At 34.9% G+C, this 27,754-nt stretch overlaps 1 protein-coding gene across 6 annotated transcripts in view; it reads right to left on the bottom strand.

Annotated features, from left to right (window-relative positions):
• The window catches only part of DMD (dystrophin), a 2,144,556-nt gene that overhangs the window by 746,331 nt on the left and 1,370,471 nt on the right, over nucleotides 1-27,754 (bottom strand). For all 6 annotated transcript variants that reach the window (XM_047764837.1, XM_047764839.1, XM_047764840.1 and 3 more), the window contains one exon: nucleotides 23,438-23,602. In XM_047764837.1, the coding sequence (XP_047620793.1) occupies nucleotides 23,438-23,602 (165 nt within the window). The remainder of the gene's footprint in view (nucleotides 1-23,437; nucleotides 23,603-27,754) is intronic.

The following is a 27,754-nucleotide window of genomic DNA, read 5'->3' on the forward strand; positions in this document are numbered from 1 at the left end:
CACATTAGCCAAGGCATGGAAACAACCCAAATGTCCATTGACATATGAATGGATTAAGAAGATGTGGTATATATACACAATGGAATACTACTCAGCCATAAAAAAGAACAAAATAATGCCATTTGCAGCAACATGGATGGAACTAGAGACTCTCATACTAAGTGGAGTAAGTCAGAAAGAGAAAGAAAATTACTGTATGATATCACTTATATCTGGAACCTAATACCTGGCATAAATGAACCTATCTACAGAAAAGAAACAAACTCATGGACTTGGAGAACAGACCTGTGGTTGCCCAGGGGGAGAGGAAGGGAGGGAGGGAATAGGATGAACTGGGAGTCTGGGGCTAGTAGATGCAAATTATTGCATTTGGAGTAGATAAGCAATGACATCCTGCTGTATAGCACAGAGAATTGTATCTAGCCACTTGTGATGGAACATGATGGAGGATGATATGAGAAAAAGAATGTTTATATATGAGACTGGGTTACTTTGCTGTACAGCAGAAATTGACAGAACATTGTAAATCAACTATAATAGAAAAAATAAAAATAAAAATCTTAAAAAAGATGCTTTTTTAACTGTTGTGTTATACCAAAATTACAGTGATTATCTAAAACAACTCAAAAATCTAAACTCTTCAATAATTTATAAAGTCAAAGAATCAAATGAGTAACTGAATTAAACTTGTATTTAAAAAAAAACAGCAACAAAAAATCTGAGATTTCTTGTCTGAATAGCTTTTCCTTAATCATGTATAGAAAACAAAGCAATAAAAAAGAAAAAAGAAAAAACAAAGAAAGCGAACATGAAGGTTTCTGAAAACAAGGGAAACAATATATTATGGAATAAAGCCCTTTCTTTGGTTCACACAGCATGTTAGCCTTGGATCCTGTCTTCAACTAATCTGCCATACTTGATTTCTATATACTTGCAACTTTCTATGATTTCTACCATTCCAGGGAAGTGAGCATTTTCACTGGTCTCCTATAAAGTCAATGATAAGATTTTGTGTGAGGAGTTATGGACCTGTATTTTAGATGCCTATAACTGCTACAATTCAGAATATACAGAGAATTCATAGTCACCTGTAAGAGAAAGCAAACGGCCTAATACAAAACTGGGCAAAGTATACGAAGAATCAACTCATGGATGGGAAAATCTGAATGGCAAAGAAACAAAACACAAAAAACAATTCAAAGAGGGATATGCCAATTAAAGTAATACATTCACACCATTTCCTGTTGCTGTGGAAAACAATTTACCATATATAATAAAGACGTGAATACTCTGATTCAGCAATTCTACTTCTATGTATTGTCACATGGGTTTATGAGGATACATGCAATGGATATTGTTTCAACACTGTTCACATTAGTGAAAAATTGGAAACAACATAATGATAATTCATTTCTTCTTTTTTTCTCTTTTTTTTCGTCTTTTTTTTTCTGTTTTTAGGGCTGCACCCACAGAATATGGAGGTTCCCAGGCTAGGGGTCTAATTGGAGCTACAGCTGCCGTCCTACACCACAGCTACAGCAACACAGTATCCGAGCCACATCTGCGACCTACACCACAGCTCAGGCCAACATCAGATCCTTAAACCACTGAGCGAGGCCAGGGATTGAACTTGCAACCTCATGGCTCCTAATCGGATTCATTTCCGCTGCGCCACGATGGGAACTTCTGATCATTCATTTCCAATTTTATAACCCTTTTGATTGTTTTGTTCCTATTCAGTTCAGAAATACTTTTAAGAGATAAAAACATCTCTATTCTAAAGCCACTTTAATTTGTTGTTCTTATTTTGGATGGTGTCCAAAATTCTATTTAACATAGTCGTAAGTTAAACTTAATTTTTCTGACTCATCGAAGATATTAAAGATAGTAAAAGAATAATGCTGTATCTAACAAATCAGACTTCAACTATAATGTCAAACACATGGCATAATCTCAGATAACATTCATTTAATTTTGAGTAAAGCATGTGAGTGTATATGTATGTGTGCATGATTTTGTATTTGTTCTCTCTCCATTTATGTAAATTACCAATACCTATTATTATGCTAATACTAGAAGATATAATAAATGTTACAATGAATAATTAATTTTGTGTTTCTTATCACTTATTTCAAATAATTTAAAAGACAGAGATGCTTATCTAGCCATACTTTCTCTACACGTTAGTCACAAAAGTTTTCTCAAAAAGTCCTGAATATTGAAAATACACATTTGGCTTTGTAATTTCATGTATCAACAAGTAGAATTCTAGGTATATCCTACACTTTCTTGTGAGAACTTCCATATTTTGCCTTTGGAATCCTTAGCAGAATTAATAATTTCAAGAAAATTAATCTCATTTTAATGACTAGCATCTTATATAATCAGTTATTATTATAAATGCATTTTGAATTTTATAATCTTAAAATTACAACTACTATTAAAATAGTCCAAGTTAAATAGTGGAGGCTGCTTTTATTAATGATATACATTGTGCCTTCCTATGATAAGTAACTGCTGAATATTTATTATGTCTGGAGGAGGCAATGAAGTATTCAGAAGTTGGAAGCTATGGCATCATAAGTATTGGGCATACAAACTCTTAGTTTTCTTTTTAATATATATAGTTTTGGAATTACATAGCAATTTAAATGCATTTACATTGGGTGAAAATCTAAGTAGTTCATTTACAGTTAAGATGTTTCTTTTTCAAAATATATATCTGATATACATTGAAGTATTTGGTATCCCCCGTAGTATGTGTAACTCTACACATAATGTATACACATTTTTTCCAGTGTGTGAATGAATGAATCTAGTCAAACTAATACTACTGCTTAAAGGGCAGACAGGAAGAATAAGAGAATATATGACAAGAAAAACAGCAGATAGGTGGCAATTTGGTAGTTTTTGGAATATAAAGGTGATTTCTAAGTCATGTATAACTGATTTAAGTTGTAACTCAGCTCATTTTGCCTATTAGATGAAAACAGTATTTTTAATATATAACAGAATTGTATATGTTAATTGGTTTTATAATATACACCTATTTTCAATGATATAGAAATTAATATAAGTGAAATCTCAGGATACAAAACTGTTCATTCAAGAGGAAATATTGCCATGGCATTTCTTTTTTTTTTTTTTGGCTTTTTGCCTTTTCTAGGGCCACTCCCACAGCATATGGAGGTTCCCAGGCTAGGAGTCCAATCAGAGCTGCATCACAGGCCTACACCACAGCCACAGCAATGCCAGATCCCCACACCATAGCTCACGGCAACGCTGGATCCTTTAACCCACTGAACAAGGCCAGGGATTGAACCTGCAACCTCACTGTTCCTAGTCGGATTTGTTAACCGCTGAGCGATGACAGGAACTCTGCCATGGCATTTCTAAGCAAATTTGGTGCACAAAGTTTGGTTATGTCTTCACTGGAAAGAATGATGTGACTTGTGATATATTTTTCCACTAAAAAAATCTAAGTTTATTCTGAATTGAATACAAGTATTCCTTAAAGCACTATTTTTAAATGTTGTTTCATTTGAGATATTCATCTTTAAATTAATTTCTGCCAATCATTTTAGTAATTTCTAACTCTTAAATAGGAGTATACATTTAAACTGGTATAAGTTTATGAGATGGCAATTGTACAGTAAAATAGCTTTACTTAAGTATTAAAGTGTTTTCTTTATTGCTAAAAAATGATTTTTCTCTATATTTGTCATTTTTCTCCCCCTTTTAAATAAAATCCCAAACATTACAGCTATAGATTCTCTTGTATTTGTTTTGCTTCTTTTTCCCACAGCATCTGATACAATGTTCTATTTGTAACCACCAAGTCTACACCCTTCCCCCCAAAAAGGATAGTGAATGGCTTTATGTTGATGTAACTGTTTGGCAGTCATTCTTAGACATAAAAATAGCTATACTTGTTTTTAGAGGTGTTATAATTACATATTTAGACTTTTAAATATATGTCTGTGGTAACTCACAGATTTAAGGATTCCTCTAGCAACCAATATAGTTTAATGAGTAGAACATGGCATTTCCTGATGAAAATACAAATTCATAGCCATGAAGTTAGTAGGGGAGACACTTACCAGGTAGCCAAGTGGCACTAGTACAGAGACCAGAGGGTCAAGGAGAGTACAGAGACCTGCACAAGGACTGCAGGTAATGTATGCCATGTAATTTTCTCTCACTTGCCAATTCACATATCGTCTTAGGAGCAGAAAGAAAATAAAGGAATCTTAAAGACTGGCCATGTATCCAAGTGGTACCAATTCATATAAAGAGACAAGTAAACTTGTTCCAGAGTGAGATCCCTTTTTCTCACTATCCAACATGGGGGAAGCTTATGCAGATTAATGAGGAATGAAGTTGTGTTTGTTTGAATCAATATTTGATCCCAAGACACATCTATATGACCCCTCCTGCACACGTGCTATATTTATGACTATTTGCCTACTTAAGAATCCATCACAGTGTTAGAAGTGTATTTCCCAAACCAATGGCATGAGTATCACCAGAGAACTGTATCTGAAAAAGATCCTCAGTTTACTCCCCCACATTAAATTTTGATAAACATAGCTCTACCTGGTGTATACTAGAACTAGGAATGGATAAGTGTTAAGCCCAGAATTTTGATGTATTTTCACTTAATGGACATAACATTTATCTTTCGGTGATACACTTTTATGAATAAAGCTGTACATGGGTACAGCTTTTTGGGACAAAAACTTAAGGAAATTGCATGTTTTTTTCCAAGTTATGATTATAAAAATGGTACTTTTTGAGTATTGCAAACAGCAAATGCACAGCATTTCTGAATGTATCTGAAATCCTAGCCTGCTATTTCTGTGGACACCCACTAACACCAAGGGCGGTAACCTGCAAGTTCAAAACCTTCCTCATTTAACTTCCATTGTTTCTTTCCTGTATTCTCTCTGCCAATCAAAGCCATCCTTTGGGTAAGATAGTTGGTAGACCAGGTGGTCCATGCATGCACTTTAACAGAAGTTGTTTGAAAACTATTGGAAGGGTTCCCATATTTTTTCTTCCTACATACTCATAAAGGATGGCATCCATATGCAGGGCAGAGTTCTCTTTTGAGGAAAATTAAAAAATAAGGCTAATTTGCTTCAAATGTTCTCACAACCCACTCCAATGTATCATTATGTAAAACCTGCTTTTAACAGAGACAAGACTGGTAAGTAACAAATTAAAACTGCAGTGCAATAAAAGCATTATTTTAAGAAAGTATAAAAAAGGTTTAGTGTGGAGTTCCTGTCGTGGCTCAGGGGTTAATGACTAGGAATCTGACTAGGAACCATGAGGTTGCAGGTTTGATCCCTGGCCTCGCTCAGTGGGTTAAGAATCCAGCATTGCCGTCAGCCTTGGTGTAGGTTGCAGACGTGGCTCGGATCCTGCGTTGCTATGGTTCTGGTGTAGGCCAGCAGCTACAGCTCCGATTAGACCCCTAGCCTGGGAACCTCCATATGCTTCAGGAGCAGCCCTGGAAAAGCCAAAGACAAGAAAAAAAAAGGTTTAGTGTGACAAAATGGCTTTTAAAGGTATATATGGAGCAATAGAATGATCTAGGAAAGAACAGGTCTGCTTTTGGAGAAGATGGTGTAATACTGGTGAATGGAAAGTAGAAGTGGAACCCTTTAATATCTATTTGGTTCATTTCTATATATCAAGAGGAATAATATTCTGACTGTAAAGAATAAAACAAATAGCAATGAGAGGGAAGTGGTGCCCAAGATGGGTAAAGTGATTACAGAGTCTCAGGATGCTCAGAATTAACTCTCTTGATCTAGGTAAATTACATCTTGGGTCACTAGTAAAACTGGCAAGTCAAATAGCAAACCACAATGGGTGGTCTGGAAGACTGGGAAAGTGCAGTTTTTTTTTTTTTTTCCCAAGGAAAAATTAAGGTGTTGGAATAAAATTTTAAGATTCTAAATAGTTACTTAACACTTGGTTAGAAACTGCAAAGCAGGAAGAAATTACAAGTTTTCCTCAGTTAATGAAATATTTTGAAAGAATGGGAGTCAGTTGACACAGATGCTTTGAAAAGACTCTATCATAGCCATTACCTATAGTTATAGTGATAGACAAGGCAATTGTTTACATACCTGTTTCAAATTTTTTGAAAAAATTAAATCTGTACTGATTCTATAATTTGTCATAACATTGAATTTCTGTACAGGATTGTTTGCTAAAAAGGGCAAAGACCATTCCTATGTGATTCAAAGGTTTATTTTAATATTGTTAAGTTTTAACCTCCAGACTAGAATCTATTTGTCACAAGAAACATTCATTAAAATCCTTGTTACAAAAACATGTTTTTTTTTAACTTCAAGTTGTAAACTGTATTTGTCTTAATAACAAAAAGACAAATTACCTAATAGAAAAAAAATGGCAACAAATGTAACAATACACAGAAAAGGAAATATAAGTGACTATGGAACATTTTGTGATTCTGAAAAAAGTTCCTCCTCACTCAAAAGAAGAATGAAAATTAAAATGACAATAAGATTTTTTTCTTGCCTAGCAAAAATCAAACAGGCTGATGACATATTGAGTTGGCAAAGGCATCTGGGAAAAAAAAATATTTCCTATTATTGATGGGAATGCTCTATGAAGAGCAGTTTGGCCATATTTACTAAAATAACAAATGCCATTTTGACCCAGTCATTTTACTTCTAGGAACTTATCCTATAGGAATATTTTCAATGTGAGAAATTACATGAGCATAAAGTTATATACGGTCACATTGTGGGAAGAGCAAAACTTGAAAACAAATTAAATGTTAATTAATTGGAATATTGGTTAAATGAATTATGGTTATGTCCTTAGGATACAATAGTACACAACAGCAAAAATGAGAACATTCTTAAAGTGCTAATATGGAAAATAATTGTCAGTATATATCAAGTGGAAAAAAACACTATGCAGAAATAGTGTTTATAGTATCCTACCAGCTATTTGATTTCCTTCTTTTTTAAAAAAGAAGATGGGAATGAAAGAATACATATACAAACACTCATAAACTCCTATCCTATCCTTGGAGTGCTTTCAAAGAAACTGATTATCCTTGGCAGCTATGGAGAGAGAAACTGGGTGGCTAAAAGACTGAGATGCAAGAGAGGACTTGAATTTTGCCCCACAAGAAAGTAATAATTTTTCAACAAATAAAATTATTTAAATTTTTAAAGTTTTTCTTGAAGGATTAATTTATTTTCAACCTTATAATAACCCAGTGTGAACTAACTAAAATGACTAGGCATATTCTATTAAAATTAGAAACAAAAATGAAATGATATGTAAATGAAAATGATAGTTTTTCAAAGTAACCATAACACATGCAAAAAAATACAATTCAAGTAAATATATTCCACTGTATCACACACTATTTTATTCATTAAGTTGATTTCAAACTTATCAATGGTTTGCTAGTAACAATTTGAAATATTCTTTAAATTATCTCCTCTTCATCCCTATTACCAAAGTTCTCATCTAGAACCATGCTGATTCTCAACTACCTCCATCATCTCTTGACTCTTCCATTTTTGGTCCTACGCTCTCAAATTTGAGAGTATGCAAGTTACTTCTCTGATGGTTCCCACGTCTCTCAAAAATAATGTCTAAGTTTCTTAAAGCAGTGTAAAAGCCTCACCCAAACTGGACTTATACTTCAACATTGCTGTATTTATTTTTCTTCCCATATGTCATGCCACTTATCACTTCCATTACTTGGGTCTTGTTGTCTCTTCACTCTGGAACCCTTTTCCTTTCCCTCACATGCATTTCACTTTATCAACTTCTACTCATCTTTCAAATATCCAGTTCAAGCATTACTTCCTCCAGGAGGCTGTTTTGGAATTAGAGCTTCCCAAACTTTAGTAAGTGAAAACATCTTTTGGAGGACCTGTTAAAACAGTTTCTTGATCTTCACTGCCAACTATTTTGATATAAGGAGTCTATGAAGAAGAACAAAGGTTTACATTTCTTTTTTTTTTTTGTCTTTTTAGGGCCTCCCCCACGGCATATGGAAGTTCCCAGGCTAGGGGTCGAATCAGAGGTGCAGTTAACAGCCTATGTCACAGCAACGCAGGATCTGAGCCACGTCTGCTACCTACATCACAGCTCTCAGTAATGCTGGATCCTCAGCCCACTGAGCGAGGCCAGGCATCAAACCCACGTCCTCCTGGGTCAGGTTCATTACCACTGAGCCATGACAGGAACTCCAAAAGATCTACATTTCTAATAAGCTTCTAGGTGATGCTGCTACTGCTGGTCTAGGGACCACATTTAGTTGCTATGCACTAAATAATATCCTGACTGAGTTAGGTATCACTCTTCTAGGCTATCACAGCATCCTATAAGTGCACTGCAGTGTAAATGCTTCTGAATTGACTTCATTTAGCACACTGAGATATATTTATATACCAATTTACCTCTAAGAAAACTGAGAGTGAGGGCCACCTTAACATAGTAGGACATTGTAGTTAACCAATAAACAGTTTATGAAATGAATGAAAATTGTATGAACTTGTCTCATGCGTTTCTTTGCCTAAAGAGGTTGATCAAGGATATATGAAAATAAAGTTCATGTGCATTTCATCAATGTATTTAATAAACTCTCCAAATGATCACTTGTGGACAAAATGGAACAATATGGACTAGGTAGGAAATAAAGCAATCAGAGTTTGGTAACTAGATGAACAACTGCCAGAGGAAATTGATGGTTGAATTGATGTCAAAATGGAGGGATGTTTCTAATGATATGCTGAAGGGCTCTGTCTTAGGATTCAATATAGTTGATAAATATGTTTTTACAACATAAATGAAGTTGTAGAAGGCAGCCCTATCAAATCTTTAGTCAAAAAGAAACTAAGAGATTACAATACATTGTATGATAGACTCAATACTTGAAGACCACGTCCTCTCTGTCTCTACTATCAGCTGGATTAATGAGTTAACAAAGGTACTAAGGCTTCAAGAAGTTTGAGGCTAAGAACAGCTTTTCTTTCTTATGGAGCAAAATGAAGGGGAAGGTAATGGGGGAGGGGGGCAGAACAATCAGAACCAAGGCAGGGGAGGTTTTGAATAGACAGATACAGGCACAGTAAAATTGTACAGACTGAAATCACCAGAAATGAACCAGAACCAGACACAGAGGAGATACAGATATTTCCTCCTAATGGTAATGGGTTTCTTGTGTATTCTCTGCCTTGGTCATGACTCAGTCAGGAAATGGGAGGCACCAGACATAAGCTTCAGAGACCTAGGTATATAAGTCTAAGTAGAAGCAAGGAAGGGGCTGACAGACATTCATGTAATTACAAGAAAAGTAGACCACACAAGTGCAAAATGGAGGAAATGTCAATTAGAAGAAGCACATGGAAAAAAAATCAGTGATTTTATTTTACTTATACATCCATTCTATATATTTATTTTCTTTTTATGGCCACACCTGTGGCATATGTAAATTCCTGAGAAAGAGGCTGAATCGGAGCTGCAGCTGAGGCCTACACCACAGCCATGGCAACACCAGATCCCATTGTATATGTGACCTACACTGCAGCTTGTGGAGACACCAGATCCTTAACCTACTGAGAGAAGCCAGGGATCAAACCCACATTCTCACAGAGACAACATCAGGTCCTTAACCTGCTGAGTCACAATGGGAACTTCAATTGGCAATTTTAGACATTAGTAAATTCAGCATGAGTTAGTAATGTTATTCAAGGATTCTCCACAGCTGGAGAAACTGTGCAATGGTTAAAGACATGGATAAACTTGGTGGTATTTTGGCAGTTTAACAAGTATCTAGTCAGGGACTGAGTTGCCCTTCTCAGTTTTGATCTCTCCTAGAGTGGCAGTCTTCGGACTGGAATATGCTCCGTGAGGTATACAAAGACTTTCCTAGGGATGTGTTGGCATAAGTGGTATTTGTGGAAGCAGTTTCCAGATTTTTAGCTTCTATAAAGGATTTGTCTGGGTTTGTTCCTGTGGTACATATACCATTCTAATTATCATTCCTACTTTTTGGTTAATGATAATATTGTCAAAATGACTATACTATTCAAAACAATCCACAGATTCAATGCAATCCCTATCAGGTTATTAATGACATTCTTCAAAGAACTAGGACAAAATATTTAAAAATTTTTGTGGAAACATTAAAGACCCTGAAGAGCCAAAGCAATAATGAAAAATAAAAACAGAACAGGAGGGATAAGGCTCCCTGACTTCAGACTATACTACAAAGTTATAGTCATCAAAGCAGTAATGGTACTGGCACAAAAACAGAAATGGAGATCAATGGAACAGGATAGAAAGCCCAGAAATAAATCCAAGCATCTATGGTCAAATACCTATGACAAAGGAGGCAAGAACATACAGTCAAGTAAAAAATAGACTCAAATAACTGGTGCTGGGAAAACTGGACAGCATATAAAAGAATGAAATTAGAACATTCTCCAACACCATACACAAAAATAAACTCAAAATGGATTAAAGACCTAAATGTAAGGTGATACTATAAAATCCTAGAGGAAAACATAGGTAGAGCACTCTTCGACATAAATCTCAACAATATCTTGTTTGGTCGCCCTTCTAGAATAATGACAATAAAGATAAAAATAAACCAATGGGACTTAATTAAACTTAAAAGCTTTTGCACAGCAAAGGAAACCATCAACAAAACAAAAAGAGAACCCATAGAACGGGAGGAAAACTTTGCAAATGAGGAAACCAACAAGGAATTTATCTCCAAAATACTCAAACATCTCATACAGCTCAATACAAAACAAACAAACAAAAACCAATAAAAAATGCGCAGAAGATCTAAACAGACATTTCTCTAAAGAAGACATACAGATGGCAAAAAACACATGCAAAGATGTTCAACGTTACTAATTATTAGAGAAAGGCAAATCAAAACCACAATGAGGTATCATCACACAGCAGTCAGCATGGCCATCATCAAAAAGCCTACAAACAATAAATGCTGAAGAGGGTGTGGGGAAAAGGGAATACTTCTACACTGTTGGTAGGAATGTAATTGGTGCATTTCACTATGGAAAACAGTATGGAGATTCCTTAGAAAACTAAATATAGAGCTACCATATGATCTAGCAATCCTACTCCTAGGCATATATCTGGAGACAACCACAATTCGAAAAGATACATGCACCCCAATGCTCACTGCATCCCTGTTTACAATAGACAAGACATGGAAGCAACCTAAATGTCCACGGACAGAGGAATGCATGAGGAATATATGGTACTTATATACAGTGGAATATTATTTAGCCATAAAAAAGAATGAAATAATGCCATTTGTGGCAACATGGATGGACCTAGAGATTATCATACTGAGTAAAGTAAATGAGACAAAGACAAATTTTTTACAATATCATATGTGGAATCTAATAAAATGATACAAAAGAACTTATTTATAAAAAAGAAACAAACTTATAGATTTTGAAACAAACTTTATGGCTATCCTAGATCAAAAAAATGTGTGGGAGGGAAGAATTGGAAGGGTGGGAATAACATATACACATAATAATTGTATAAAAGAGATGATTAACAAGAACCTATGGCATAGCACATGAAAATCTGCTCAATAGTTTATAATAACCTATATGGGAAATAAGAATGGATATATTTATTATGACATTCACTTTGCTGCTCACTTAAAACTAATACGACATTGTAAATCAACTCTACTCCAATAAAATTAAATTTAATAAAAAAAAGAAAAAAAAACCAAGAATATGAGGATTCTTATCTTCCCTAAAAAGAAAATAAACACTGATATGTATTTTTTAAATGTGGACAACAGTATTATTTATAATATTGGTGAGCAGTGTTCTCTGCAACTGTTATCGTAAATATGAACATTAATAAACAGCCTTCATGACACGGTCAAAAGAAACACAATTCAAAATATTAATGACTGAAATCCTTCCCCCCCTTTTTTTTTTTGTCTTTTCTAGGGTCACACCTTGGCATATGGAGGTTCCCAGTCTAGGGGTCGAATCGGAGCTGTAGCCCCTGGTCTACACCACAGACATAGCAATGCCAGATCTGAGCCTCATCTGTGACCTACACCACAGCTCATGGCAATGCAGATCCTTAACCCAAGGAGCAAGGTCAGGGATCGAACTCACAACCTCATGGTTCCTAGTCGGATTCGTTAACCACTGAGCCATGATGGGAACTCCCTGAAATCCTCCTTTAATCAAAGTATCATCATGCGCTTACTCATCTATCTCATTAATAAATTCATTTCCAATAAAAGCATATTGGGCAAGTTTAAAAATTATTTATCAAAAGTTACATTTATTTAGGCAATTTGGTTATTATTGGGTATATTTATTATTAATGATTTTAGATATAACTCCATCTCAAGGATTTTTAAAAATACTTAGAGACTTATAGTTACAGAAAATTGTTTTAAAAATTGAATTTAAATCCATGTGAGTGTATTTGTCATATAGAAGTATGATAGAATGGTTAATAAAAGACTTTGTATCATAAATATATATTACATTAGGATACAACTCTTTGGGGAAGTGGAATGGAAACACTATTTTAAAAAGCAAGAGGAACGATATGAAACTTCTAATTATTAACAGCGAATTTGTTTTGTATATTTTTAAGTTATAATGGTAGATATCATACTGCTATGGTATTTGGATTCCACTAGATACATTCAAAGGGTAATGTAATACTTTTTAAATGTCAATATTTACAAATTGCCAAGGGAGAAAATAAGACATCAACTTTGAAACATGCTAGTGCTCAGTTTTCTAAACAATGTTTAGAGTTTTATAATCAGAATGGTCTGAATACCCCTGTAGTAGAAGTTGGTTTGGTGCTGTCTTCCTTGCCTTAGCAAGGAGGTTTTACCTCCACCCCACCCCAACACCCCCGCAAGAGGAAGAGAACAGTAAAAGCCATATCCAGTTTCTTCTTGGACAACAAATTGTTAGTCCTACTTACATTCTCTGTTCCAGAAAATCTCAATTCAAGAAACTCTCCTCAAGTTTTCCATCTTTTCCTTATATGGGCAATTTGGTTTGGAGAACGATGAAACTCTCATCATGACTCTCATGATGACTATCTGCAATCTTTTTTGGGAGTGTTTTTTGCTTAGCTACTTGCTGCTTTCCTTTGAAAGAGGGGTCATTTTGCAAGTCTAAGTATTGCTTTTTAAGGGCTATCAAAATTCCAGCTATAAAAGGAAAGGTCCCCTTCACTGTCTTTCTTTTGTCTTAGAGAAATGTGTTCCCACCTTAGTGTTACCTAATCCAATAGTGGCTCAGGGAAATTGGCTTTTTTTTTTCATTTTTAATGGAGAAGAATGTCATATTAAGAAGCGTAAGTGAATTAAACACTGTCACGAAGCCAGTAAGCCTCAGAGCTGGGATTTGAACTTGGGTCTTTTGTTTCTCTCCCCATTATCATGCTGCTTCAACTGGGCAATGGTTTTTGAAGTTGAGTAGAGGGGGTGGAATGTAAAAGTAAGAATTCTGAATGCCCATTGTTCAAAGAGAAAAGTCGGTGCCTAATTTCACTAAAATATGTTACTGAAAAACTTAATCTTTAATGTTTTATCAGAGCCAGAATTTTACTCTTGCTGAGAACCAACCCAAACTCAGGGGAATTTTAAATTTTCATTCAACCTCTGTCTAGCTGCATGGTGAATGAGAATATTGTGTCTCTTTGTAAAGTAAATTTTACCCATTATTTTCAAGACACATTCCATGGAATTATTTTCATACCTAAGAGAAAACACTGAAACTCTTTTCTAGGGAAGAGGATTAGAGGATTATTAGACTGTCCTCTTCCCCGCTCCTCACCTTCCCAACGTTAACCCTTAAAAAATGCAAATAAATGAAATCAGATCTCTTATTCAGTTCAACTAATACACATTTTTCTGGAATAACTATTTGAATGTAAATTATCTCACTCCAAACAGTGAACTAGATGACATTAACTTTTGAAAAGCTAATTTTGTGAAAGATCCACACTCCTGACTGCCTGATTTGGGGATCCATTAATGGGTCCAACTCAAAATCCATTCTGCATATGATAATCTTTGGAAGCTCTGTAAGGGCAGATTTTGATTATTAGGATTCTGAGTATATACATACGCATTCTCAAACCTCTGTTTGAATCCTAGCTTATTTGTTTGAAAGCTGCTAGTGGTGTAGAACATGAAAAATTCTCAATGAGATCTCATTTGGTTGAGCTTCAGTTCTTCGGTATTTAAGTGTGTTCTTCCTATGTAAAGCTCTTATTTAGGTTTTCTTTCTCTGTTGCCACTACTGTGGGAATTCCCCTTCTCCATGGGAAATTCTCAGTCTTCTGATTCCCCTCTGAAGACTACTGCTGCAGAGCTCTCTGCTTCTCTCCTTGCTGGCATGATTTTACTAAAAGTAATTTGGAATTTCAATTGGCTTCTTTGGGAAACTTAAGATCTCCATAAATTGGCTCATCTAAGACCTCTCCCTTCTTATCATCTCTGTTATTCTATTCTTTTACCACCTTTAATCTTCCCTTCAGCTCCCTTGGGCTGTCCTTTCCTCTGTCTACCCCTATCGAACATTTTGCTTCCCATTCCAGCCCTTCAACTCCCTATAGTGACTTGAGCTTTATGCTTCTTGCCCCCATAGGAGGCAGGAAACCCTAAAGGGACTTAGAAACCCAAAAAGTAACCACCTGAAGCTAAAAAGTCTACCTAGAAACAAACTGTACACTTTATATGCTCAAATGGGTTTTGGAGACACCAAGAGAGCCCTTTGGCATAATTTTAGTCACACACCCAAATTTTAGTCCACAGCCTCCACAGGATTACATATTAGGTCCAAAGGAAATATTAAATGTCTCCCACAATTACTGGTAGGAAATTTTAGTCCTACCGAGCAGGTAACCTCTATTTTCATAACCTTTGCTAGTCTGCTACAAATTGCTAGTATGTGAGAGTTCAAATTTATCTGCTTCCTAGTTTTCTCTGTAAAATAAAAGTGACTAAGGGTTAAAAATTATTAATAAATATATATAAATGAAATTTCTAGAAGTAATATGTCAAAGATAATCAAGTTTGTATGTAAAATATACCAGTTATGTAGCACTATAGCATGTGTTTTTGTTAAGCAAGAAGGTAATAATGTTGTCTTAAGGTAAAACAACTGGTTGCTCCAGAAGGAAGAAGAGAAAAAGTGTAGGACAAAATCTAAATAGACATAGAAAGGTATAAGTTTGCGGAAAAGGAATTTTACATTATGCGGCCAAATCTGGCTATTTTTAAGCTTTTGAAAAATGATTTTTAGTATTAATAGTATACTAATGCAAAAATAGAATTTTCTCTTTCTTAAAATGACAAAGTTTTCCTGGATTATGGGCTTGTTTTTCATAAGACATTGTAAAAGGTTTTTCTTTATTTTCTGAGTAATCCACCTAGGCAACAATGATTCTGTGCCTTATGAGAATAACTTCCTGTGCTTTATGTTGATTTTATTATGTTCTTGATTATTTAAGAGGATTGAGTCATCTGACTTTCACAAGAGTCAAAGTGATTTACAATCATGTTATCTCCCATGTTTATTTTTGAAATCTTTTATTGTCACTTGGGTTCAGTAGGTAGTCAAGCATTGTTTCAGTGACCCATAATCCTATTTTGCTAAGTGTTCAAATCTTTTCATATTTTTGACAACCTTTGATATTCTACCTTCCACAAATCAAATCCAAAATGAAAGGTGCATCTCAAAATGCCTTGAAAACCTCGAAGGGTTTTGTTCTCTCACCTTCTAATGGTAGAGATGAAAAATAATTAGGTTTATGTGGTGTGTTGAGTTACATGAAACACATCATCAAATAAGAAGAGATGATTCTCTAGGTTATATTTGTATGGGTCAAATGTTATTAATAGAAGTATTTCAGTAATTATATGAAGTTACTAGAAATTTGTTAATGTCCTTGCTGTCCATGATATATTCTGATGCTGATTTGCCTAAAATTAGACAATGATGGTATAAAGTTATGAGTCATAATTTTGGTTATAATGTTAAAATGGTATGTGCCAGAGAAATAACAAAACTTATTTTGCAAATGAACTTTCATCATATCTTTGACCATGATTATTTGAAGCCTTTTATAATCTATGGATATGTGTTGTTTTATTTTGAGCCTTCCCTGGAAGTGCTTCTTATCAGTTACTAAACCAGAACGCTTGTCTTCAAGAAAAAGGGACTGTCTCCAAGATGCTTAGAAAGGTCTTTACCAGGACTCTAGGGCACAGGATTCTGATAGCTTTGTGTAAACAACTTTGTGACCATACCATTGGACTGAGTCAGGATTTCCAGAACTCTCTGGAGAAGTTAATAGAAACTGCTAACCCAAGATCAAGTAAAACAAGAACTGATGAAGGATGACTTGATCAGAGCTTATTTGGGGAATATTGTTGATGCTTTAATGTTTTATTTTCTTAACATAAGGAATCCCTTTTTCTTTTTCCTTAAGTTTTATATAACTCACAGCAATTGATTAGATTATATTTATGTGAAGATAAATGAAACTTTCATCTTCCTGTTTGATCGCTCTAGAATTCAAAGGCTCTTATCAAGCATTTTTATTTTTATGGCAATATATGTATTCGCATAGGTCCAGTACAAATCTGTCCTTCTTGTAACAGGACATAATTGAGAAAACCGATTATATAACCAAGGCTTTGACTGGAATGTCATATTTAAGAATGATGTACATAGAATCAGATATGACCAAATAGTTTTAGAAAACCACAGGTGAATTTATGGATACAATGCTTACAAAACTCTCTTGGGCAAACTGGTGTGGTACCTGGCTAATAGGATGTCCAGCCTTGCAGGTGCATAAGGAAGATCACTTCTTGGCAGGCCCAGGAAACCTTAGGATATTTTAAAGACTTTGAGAATAGAAGAGTTTACCCAAATCTATAGGCATTGCAGGTAAAATCTGATGTCAAGTTCTTAGCATGGCTTCTTAATCTCATGGGGCTTTTAAAAGTCAAGTTTGAAATTCCTTATGAAAAATTTCAGTAAAACAGACTAAAAGGCTGATGTGGTCAATTACTCTTCCTGTTGCATCTATGTAAATAAAGAGTCCAGCCTTATTTTGTAAACAAGAATAATCTTACTTTGAGTACCTTTGATCAAATGGGAGGTTACTGCATGGAAAAACTTTGTATTTCTATAGAAAACTATAGAACACTCTGTGGATTATAGATTCTGGTCCTGTTCATTGCCTTTGAACTATGTGGCATTTTTTGTAAAAAGTCCATGATTTTGTTACATACCTGTGAATTGGACTGAACCATGCTATCTTACACATTTTGTCACGCATTACCAGATTTTCAATTATTCTCATTTCCTTCATTATCTAGTTACAACTATCCAAACTAATGTTTCCAAATTTTGCCCAATTCTCCTGTCTTGGCATAACTGAGAATTAAAAGCTGACTGTCCAGACCTTTACTGAGAGTCTAGATTGTATTGGAGCTAAACTTTTCCCCCTAGGATCTAAAGAAGCCCTATAAGCTGAAGCTGAGTAACTTGATATATACTTCAAAAGACTCATCAGCACTATAGATTATGTAAGGACAATCTTCATGCCTGGAGCTGCTGCTGTGTGGGCTACTCAGGAAGTTTACCAGAAATCCCATGCCTTTTGTGCTCTGCCTCAGGAAATAACCATGACTGAGGACAATCTTACTAAAACCTCTCTGATGTCTGTGCCATCACCAAAACTTTCCAAATGCTAACCAATAAATCCATCAAATGACCACTGCCAGCCTCACTCCATTATCAATATAGCATCTAGGAATTTTCTTAGTGGCTACCCTCTAGCCTCAGAAACTCGGTCATTGTCTGCTCTGACAATTAATCTTTCTTTTTGTTATTTGCATAGAAAATCTCCTTCATTAAATACCTGATTTCTCACATCATACAGCAAATACACTTTACATCCAAGTCTGAGTCAGTTCATCTAGTCTTTCAACAACAGAAAGCTTCTAAAATGAACTACATGGACTAGCTTTCCTAAATTGTTCAATTAAAAACCTAGTTTCCCTTGAACAAAAAAAAGGGACCAAAAAAGATGACCATCACATTCTCCTTTAGATTCGTTAAACTTTTGATGTTTCTTTCTGATTATAGGACTGACATTCTTTTCTTAGCACATTTACTTTAGAAAACTTTCTATGGTAAATTTCTTCTCTGCCCTTCTGAGATGTAAAATTTTTACAACCCAAGAATATCTTTTTTATAAAGACCTGAGAGCCATCCTTTTGAAATGCAAACATCCAGAATGATAGTATCTTGTCTCCTAGTCTCTATGGTAGGATAGTACTTTACTTTCAGTAAGTGACAATTAGCAAACACAGATGGCTTAATCGCTTGAACCAACAAGCTCCCTGCTAATGTCCTCCAGTACTTCTCCACTAGCTCATCCGAGTGCTTAAAATCTTTCTTGCCTGTTGTTTCAGTGGAGTTGAGTTCAATCTCTTTCCCCTATTGCTACTGTCTTAAAGTCCTAGTTGCTTATAAAGTTGCCCCATGCAATTTTTCTTTAACAACACTCACAGCAATGTGAACACATGCAGGGAAGGATTTCGATGTTCAGATGCTTTAATATTCAATCACTACAATTTTTGCGTCCTTTGGTAGTTTTCAGTTTGGATTTGACGTTATAGACAGTTAGGTATCTTATATACTAAGAAAGAGCCGGTACAACACAATGTCATGATAGTTCTTTTTCTTTTTTTTCTTTCTTTTTTTTTTGGCTTTTTGCTTTTTAGGGCCGCACCCATGGTATGTGGAATGTCCCAGGATAGGGGTAGGATTAGAGCTACAGCTGCTGGCCTTCACCACAGCCATAGCAATGTGAGATTCGAGCTGCTTCTGTGACCTATACCACAGCTCATGGCAATGCTGGATCCCTGACCTGAGCGAGGCCAGGGATCTAACCCACATCCTCATGGATACTAGTCGGATTCGTTTCTGCTGAGCCATGACAGGAACTCCCAGAAAGTTATTCTTGAAGGGAGGAAAAAACCCACCCCGTCATCAATATGAGCACAATTTAGTCAGTAAGACAACAAAATAATTAATGTGCCCACCCCTCATATTTTAATAAAAAGTTTGGAAAGTAGTAGTTAAGCAGTTTAATGTCAGATAAATAGTATACCTCCAGGTCATTATTGAAAGCATTCATTAAAGATTAAAAGCATAAGACCCTTTATAGAAATTTTAAATGGTCCCTGGTTCTGAGCATTCAATTATCATTTCTGAAATCTAAAATCAACATATTTTGCATCTAAATTGAGAGCACATTTGAAAATCAAAATTCAAAGGCATGCCTTCTAGTGGTCTGACGGATGGGAAAAGGCTGTGATTATGCCTAATTTTCACCCTCTACATCACGATCTCATTGATTATGTTTCTCAGCTTGCTAAGGGTTCTGTGAGGTGATTTTCAAGATGAATATTGCTATTTGCAGGATTTCCTGAATAGGAATATTTTGGGAGTAAATCGCACAAACCAAGTGATGTGCAGTCAATTTTCACTCCAGCATAAACAATGTATTAGAACAGAGCCCTTAAGGCTTTTTTTTATTTGGGTTTCATTACACAGCTAGCTGCATTTCATCAATAAGCATGAAGTGCCAAGCAGGCAAAACCGAAGCTCACAGAGGATATTACATATTTTTCTAACAGCTTCTCAGAGTTTAACTAGAGAAAACAAATGACCTAGATAGCAAAGCCCCAGGCCCTCTCTTTCAGGGGTAGCTATGGTCACTATGGTCAGACAAGAAACCTTTCTTTAAATTTGGGAAATGGAGGCTGCATGTGTCTCTATTTTTTTTTTGCATTAATTCATTCCTAAGAATTTTTAAAAAAGATATTTCTTTCTCTGTGTTAAAAAAATGGGCATGTTCTCAGAGTTGTATAGAAACTTTTTGGTCTCCAGCAGTTTGAAATGAAGCCAAGTCCATTTTCCCATATTTCTTCAACCAAAAAAAAAGTTTAATCTCTTTAAGCAGAGGGCTACAGCAGGCTGTATGGATTAAAATCACATATTTTATAGTAGAAGATCTCCATGCAATCTTAATAAATCATTTATTAGACAGTGAATATAGATAGAAGCTAGAAAAGAGAGATAAAGAACTAGGTAAGTAAGTAAATTATTCATGTAGGTCACTACTTTCTGATTACAAGCTAGGGGTCTAAGAATTGTGGAGAGTTTTTCAAGTCATCATATATATGATTTTATGATCTTTTTTTGTCTTGGATACAGACACAAGCAAAAGAAAAGGCTAAGGGAATATTTTTAAAATCTACACTCCAGAGATGAAAAACTCAGAATATGTACAGAGGACTGAAGCCAAGGAGTTTTACTGCCAGGGAAAAAGCAGCTGCATCTCCCCTCAGTGATTTGGACATAGCTGCAGGAGGCAAATATCATGACTCTCTAAAACTATATACAGCAGTCAGAGTGGTGTCTTGCAGTTTTGATAAAGTGATTAACACAGCTGAGAGTAGCTTTCACTATAAATTGCAGGAGCCTATGGGCCATGGACAAACAAAGCACAATGAAAGTCTTTTTTTTGAGAAACTTTGAGATGCACAGACTGTGACTAAAGTTGCTTTGGGAGTCAACAACATTTGCTTGTATCAGAAGATTTCATCTTTTCTCTTAAATATATTCCAGGTAGAGAGATAGATACCACTGAATATATTTTTCATTATTTTAATGAAGAAGAATATTTTAACTGATGATTATATTTAAAAGTAAAGGCATGTGCTTTTATCCCTGAGTTATGGAAAGCTGTTTCTGGTTGGGAACAAAGAGTTTATGTCCTTTCCTCTTATAACACTGAATCAAGAAATATTTAAGGAGTTCCCGTCCTGGTGCAGTGGAAATGAATCCAAGTAGGAACCGTAAGGTTGTGGGTTCGATCCCTGGTCTCGCTCAGTGGGTTAAGGATCTGGTGTTGCTGTGAGCTGTGGTGTAGGCCAGCAGCTGCAGCTCCGACTGGACCCCTAGCTTGGGAATCTCCATATGCCGCAGGTGCAGCCCTAAAAAGCCAATAGTAGTAATAATAATAATAACACTAAAGAAATATTTAATATACTCAACCTAGGACAATTGAGAATCTGACTGAGGTTACTGTTTATTGGACCAAAAAACTGTCCTTTGCTGAGATTATTTATTGAGTAATGAAAAATCACTACTGATGAGCTGCATTTGCACTGGAGAATGGGTGCTAGTCAAATACCTGAGGACACTATGTGCTAGCTAGGTGGAAAAAAATAAAAGGATGCCATTCTGAATAATGAAGTTCTTTGCACTCTCCCAGCTTTGTCCCGGTGACCACACATGACCTGAATGCAGAGTGATTGGTCCATCAAAAGTCACAACTTGGTGTGAAGACCTTCACTGTGTCATTCCTGTATTGGCTATGTTTTTACTTGTCCCATACACTTTATTAAAGCTAATTACATTTGTTCTGGGTAAAGCCTATTGTGACTTGAATTTAATTGGCAAACTGAACCCAAGACCATGCCACTGGTTGAGCAGCCTGGGTTTTACACTAGTGAAATGATGTCTACTTGTGACTTATACAATACCATCTGCTCTTGGGGGTAGCTATCAGGACGGCAGATATAAACATGTCAAGAAGTAGTAAGGCAAAAGTAGTGGAGTGGTCTTTGCAAATATAATTCATTTTAGTTGTGGCAAACCTCTCTATGTTTCTCTCCTTTCTTCATTCAAGTCCATCCTTTCTAAAATTTCATTTTCTCTTCTCTAAAAAATTCTCACATTTACTTTGATCTTTATCCCCTAGTGAAAATTCAACACATGGAGATAAAAACATTAGGCAAATAAACTGAATGGTTTAGGTCAACAAATTAAAAGGAAAACTTTTCTCAGAGATATTATTTAACTTGTTTAGTCTGAAGTTACCATTACATTAATTAATAGGCTGTGTTCTCAAATGAGTTGGTTTATATAATTGGCTACTTAAAAAATGTTGCTGGCCTATAGGAGATGCAAAATAGGGAATCGTACTGGGACAAATCCTTGAAGTGGGCTCCTGGGAAGGGAGAAAATATAGGAATAATCAATGTATACAGGGACACTAAAAGGATGAGATGGTAGTATCCAATTGGCATGTTTGTCTGGAGCCCTAAGCTTACTTATAGCACCTCATTACCATTCTGGGTGCCTTATCAATATCTTTATTCATTGGTTTAAAAATGCTAACAAGTAACTACCACACACTGAGCCCTGGAATGGGGGTGTTCAGAAATGAGTGGGACAAGGGAGATAAGTAAGAAGATGCCCACTGCAGTCAAAGAACAGTGTGATGAGGTACTCAGGTCTCTAAAATTTAAGTATCAGTCAGTGTACAAAGGCTATAGGAGGGGGATACAGAGATTTATAAGTAATCCTAAAAGAGGTTTTCATTCTACTAGGGGTATGTAGGAAGGTTTTGAAGAAGGAGTGACATTGAATCCAGTCTTGAAGAATGGAAGAAAATTCATCATGCCAAAAAAATAAAAAATAAAAATCATTCATTTAAAGATGAGAGAAGATCAAGAATACAGACACGACATGAAACCAGATGTGTATAAAGATACCATATAATTTATTGTGTCTAGACTAGAACACAAGAGAAAGTTGTTGGCAGAATAAGAAGATGGAAAGGTAAAGTGGAGTCAGTCTGAGAGGGTTTTATAATGTCTACTAAAGAGTCTATATTTATTTTGTAGGCCTTCAGTCTCCAAAATGACCTCAATTTTATTTTTTATTTATCTATTTTGTCTTTTTTTTTTCCTTATGTCTTTTTACGGCTGCACCTGTGGCATATGGAGCTTCCCAGGCTAGGGGTAAGATCAGAGCTGTAGCTGCTGGCCTACACCGCAGCCAAAGCAACTCGGGATCTGAGACGTGTGACCTACACCATAGTTCACAGCAACGCTGGATCCTTAATCCACTGAGTGGGACCAGGGATCAAACCTGCGTCCTCAGGGATACTAGTTAGGTTTGTTACCTAGCCATGATGGGAACTCCTTCAATTTTAGATAGGGAGTCTACAAACATGTTAAGTACAATTAAAGCAGGAAAGGAAAATGGATCATAGTTAATAAATATGATGAAGACATTCTAGCCATATGAGTTTAATGAAGCATTTTTGCTAGCAAATGCCAGAAGAAAAAGAGAAAAATGTTAGTCAAGTCACAATAATAATTAGTATAATTAACATTATAACAACACTGTGATGGTGACAATGATGATGATAACAAATGAAAAATTTAATTGTTATATTGCCACTCTTTTGGAAAATAATATTTAGGACAAAAAGTTCCTACCTTGATGTCAAATGGTCCTGTTTGATTTGGTTGGTTGTAAATTTCCAACTGATTCTTAATAGGAGATAGCCACACAAGCAGATGATTTAATTGTTCTTCAAGCTGTCCAAGGTCTTTTAGGTGAGCCTCAATTTCTCCTTGTTTCTCAGGTAAAATTCTGGAAACCTGGAAGGAAAAATACATAAATGGTTCTCATGATCTAAATAAAAATATTTTCAAAAGTTGTTTGTTATGAAATGTTATAGAAACTTACTGAATTTGGTATTTTAACAACATGATATTTATTATTTACATGTGTTACATGTTAGGATTTAATGCATGTATTACAAAATATTGGTTAATAGCCTTTCTAAAAATTCTGTCCTTTGAAGATGATAAACCTTTCTTGGAAATTCAAAACACACATCCACACAAATGCACACCCAATTCCAACTGATAAAAGTAAAGGAGTATATTCTTTACTTATCCACTCATTCACTAAATGTAATGGTTTCTTGTGTATTGTATACCAGATACTGTGTCTTTATACTTGCTTCTAACTTTCTTTTATGCTAGGGAAAATTGTAAGAGGGAATTCCTTTATGTACAAAGCAAACTGGTGAGGTAAGCATTTTTGTGAGCTGTAATTTGTGAGCTCAAGTACAATTGAGTAAAACATTCCAATCATCTGATTAGAATGAAAAGCAAAAAGAACATTTGAATTACAGGAAACTATCATGGAATGATTATAAGTTATTTTTATTAAGGGCTTTTTATGTGGCAAGTACTGTGTTTGGAAATTTCATAATTATTGTCTTTAATCCACCCAACAACTCTATAATATAGATACTAATATCCAAATTTTATAACCTTTTATAATTTTATCCCAGGTTGAAAAACATTAATAACTTGGGAAGCAGTATAGTATGTTGTTCAACATTGTTAGGTATAGAGTTAGGCAGCTTGGTCTTGTGGGGTTTTTTTTGAATAATTTATTTAAGTATAATTGATTTGAAATGTTGTATTAATTATTGCTGCACAGCAAAGTAACTCAGTTATACATATATATACATTCTTTTTCATATTGTTTTCCATTATGGTTTATCACACGATATTGGATATAGTTCCCTGTGCTATACAGTAGGACCCTTTTGTTTATTCATTCTAAATATATAATAGTTTGCCTCTGCTAATTCCAAACTCCTACTCCTGCTCTCCTCCATTCCTCCTGCCTCTTGGCAACCATGAAAGACTCATAATTGCCAAGGAAATACTGATGAAAAGAAAAAAGCAGAAGGCAGACTTTAGACAGTGCTACAAGCTACAATAATCAAAACAGTGTGGTACTGCTTGGTTTCAAATCGTGGTTCCATCCCTTTTGCAGTGCTCTAGCCAAGTTTTCTTTAACTCCCAATTCCTTCTCTATAGAATGGGGACAATGATAGTACCTTCTTCATAAGGTCATGGTGAGGATTAAATAAAGTAATCATGTAAAGAGCTTAGAGAAATACTCTGCATGACAGTGAATGATAATAAAATAACTAAAAGTTAGTGATTATTGCTCAAGCTCAAGTGTAAGGAGAGACAGGGTAAGCAAGACTAAAGGCTTTTTCTTTAGATTAGCAAGGGCTAAAACAACTACACAGAAATAGAGTGTGGCCTTGCAATGACAACTCTTTAGATATTATTAATCATACCGTAATAATATAAACTTAAAATTACATTATAATTAGAACACAAATGTTACAATATACATCTATTATATATTATCATTATATTATGTGTAATAATAGAAACATTTAAACTAGATAAGCACAATAATATATTAGTACATAATCTAAACAATATCCCAAACTTTGGAACAATAAATTTAGAAGCTTTTAAAAGAGTGAACTAGGGAGCATTACATTCCTTAAATAGACCCAAGAATTTTGGGGTGAAAAAGAGACACATTAATGGGTAAAATAACCAATTAATTAATTTATAGGGGAAAGAATTTTATATAAGCTCTTATTATATGTAGACAACATTATTTCAAAATATATCCTAAGTACCTTTACATAAAAAATTCTGTAAAATGCATGCAAATGTTGAGTAAAGGGTTAACGCCTAGCCCAGGCTGATGCTGGTCGGCCTGGGACTAATCTTAAGCTCCCACAAAAATGTTTCCTTGGAGCAGTAAGATGAATGGGAAATGTTGGGTCTGGTTTTTGTTTGTTGAATGCAACTATGTCTGTGTTGGAGAAGCTGTAAGTTGAGATAGGGATCTTGGGTCTACGTGACAAAAAAAAAATGGAGTGAAAGATAGAGGGGAAATAGAGGCTGTGGCTTCTATTTAAAGTGATCTGCACAAACTCTGGTTTTCATCCCTGGCAGATTTTCCCTGTGTGGATGAGGCGTCAAAAGAAGCAATGTGTGTGGGTAGTGTGGAATGCTTGCCCATGAATAATGAATCATGATTCTGTGTCTGCCTTGTCTGCCTTGTATCCTGCTATAAAGCCAAGTAAATATAATATTAATGAAGGCCTATTTGTATTTCATGAATTCTAACCTATAAGGACATCTACAGTACTGAACTACATTTATATATATATGTGCATGTGAACGTGTAATAGCTAATATCACAAATGTAATCCCATACATATAATATTTAACCTAGTAACTCCCTCAACCTATCTTTTCCACCATTTATAAGGAAGTAACTAAACAGTTTATTTTTATTGGATCATTTTCCACTCACAAGGAAATATAAAAAGTATTTTTATAGCTTCAACTTACAGCATCTAAGAGCCTCTAGATTCTGAAGCTACTGGAATTAATAGCCATCATATATTCTTAAAATCTCTAAAATCGAGCTGTGAGCTCATTTTTATATCTTATCACAAAATAGTTTATGTTTCATTTTGACTTCATACATAAGCACAGAAATCTGTATAACTTTTAACTAAGATTGTTGGTTTCCTTCTCATTATCCCAACTCCCCCTTTCCTGGTTATAGAGACAGAACAACCCCTGGCAGAAAAGAGTGCAATGTGTGAGATTTGACTAATATCTGGAGTAATTAAATGGTCGCTTATAATGATATTGTGGGGCACAAAGCTCTCAGTTATGATACCTACATAAAATACATCCTCCCAGACCTTGTGCTTCCCACCATCACAGCTTTTACTTTACACTATTTAATTTGTTATTTACATTTAATTTCTGGATGGACTAGGTTCCTACATGATAGGCCTTTAGTAAACATCTGTTGAATGAAAGACAAACAATGTCCAAACTTAAGATTAATTTCTTTTTTTTTTCAAGGTAAGATGCAATACATGTCCAGAGTAGTCAACAACATGAAAAATGCAATTTTATACTTGTGCATGTGTCTTGCCCACTTTTATGTTCCATTGATAGTTATTGATTTGTATGAGTTATTTACCATTCTAAAAACTAATCCTTCATCATTTTGCAAGTTGTAAATATTTCCAAGTTTGTAACTGGTCTTTTTACTGTTAGATGTCTTTTGAAAAATAAAGATCTTAATTTTAAGATAGTTAAATATATCAAAAATGTAATTTTATTCTCGAGTTAAACAGCTTTAATTAAAAACAAAAAATACTAGTAAATTGGACTATATAAAAATCAGAAACTCATGCATGGCAAAGAAAACTAAAAGCAAAGTTAAAGGGCAAATGATAAACTATGAAAAGAAATATTGGTGACACATATGTAGATAAGGTATCAATTTTCCTAACCCATAAGAAAGTTTCTACAAATTAACAAGAAAAAGGCCAACAACCAAAAAGAAAATAGCACAAAAGTTAAGACAGTTCACACATACGCACACACACAAAGAAAACACCAATAGATTTTAAACATATAAAAAGAGGTTAGGCTTTGGCCATGATGAGGGATCTAAAACTTTTAGCTATTGCACTGACAAAAAAAAAAAAAATCCAAGTCTAAAAACACATTATGCTGCCATGGCTGTGAAAAAATTCATACTCTTATACATAGCCAGTGGATATACATATTGGTGTACCCCTTCTGGAAGGCAATTTGGCAGTATCTATTAAGTGTATGTAACCATTGACCCAGAACTTTTACTTCTAGGAGTTCATCTCATAGATTTATTTCTGAAACTAAAATCAATGCTTGGTGATGGGAGGGCAGATATGGATAGGGTGGTTTTTTTTTTCACTATATTTTTTAATTTTTGAAAAATATATCATCTTTGCAAATAAATAATTTAGAAAGGAAAACTGCTAGCTTTTCTCTTATAAACATAATGGTGAGAATTTATACTTTACATATTTAATTAACAAATTATTATCAATAGGATATAGTATA

The sequence above is a fragment of the Phacochoerus africanus genome, chromosome X (genome assembly GCF_016906955.1).
Source record: "Phacochoerus africanus isolate WHEZ1 chromosome X, ROS_Pafr_v1, whole genome shotgun sequence".
NCBI lineage: Eukaryota > Metazoa > Chordata > Mammalia > Artiodactyla > Suidae > Phacochoerus > Phacochoerus africanus.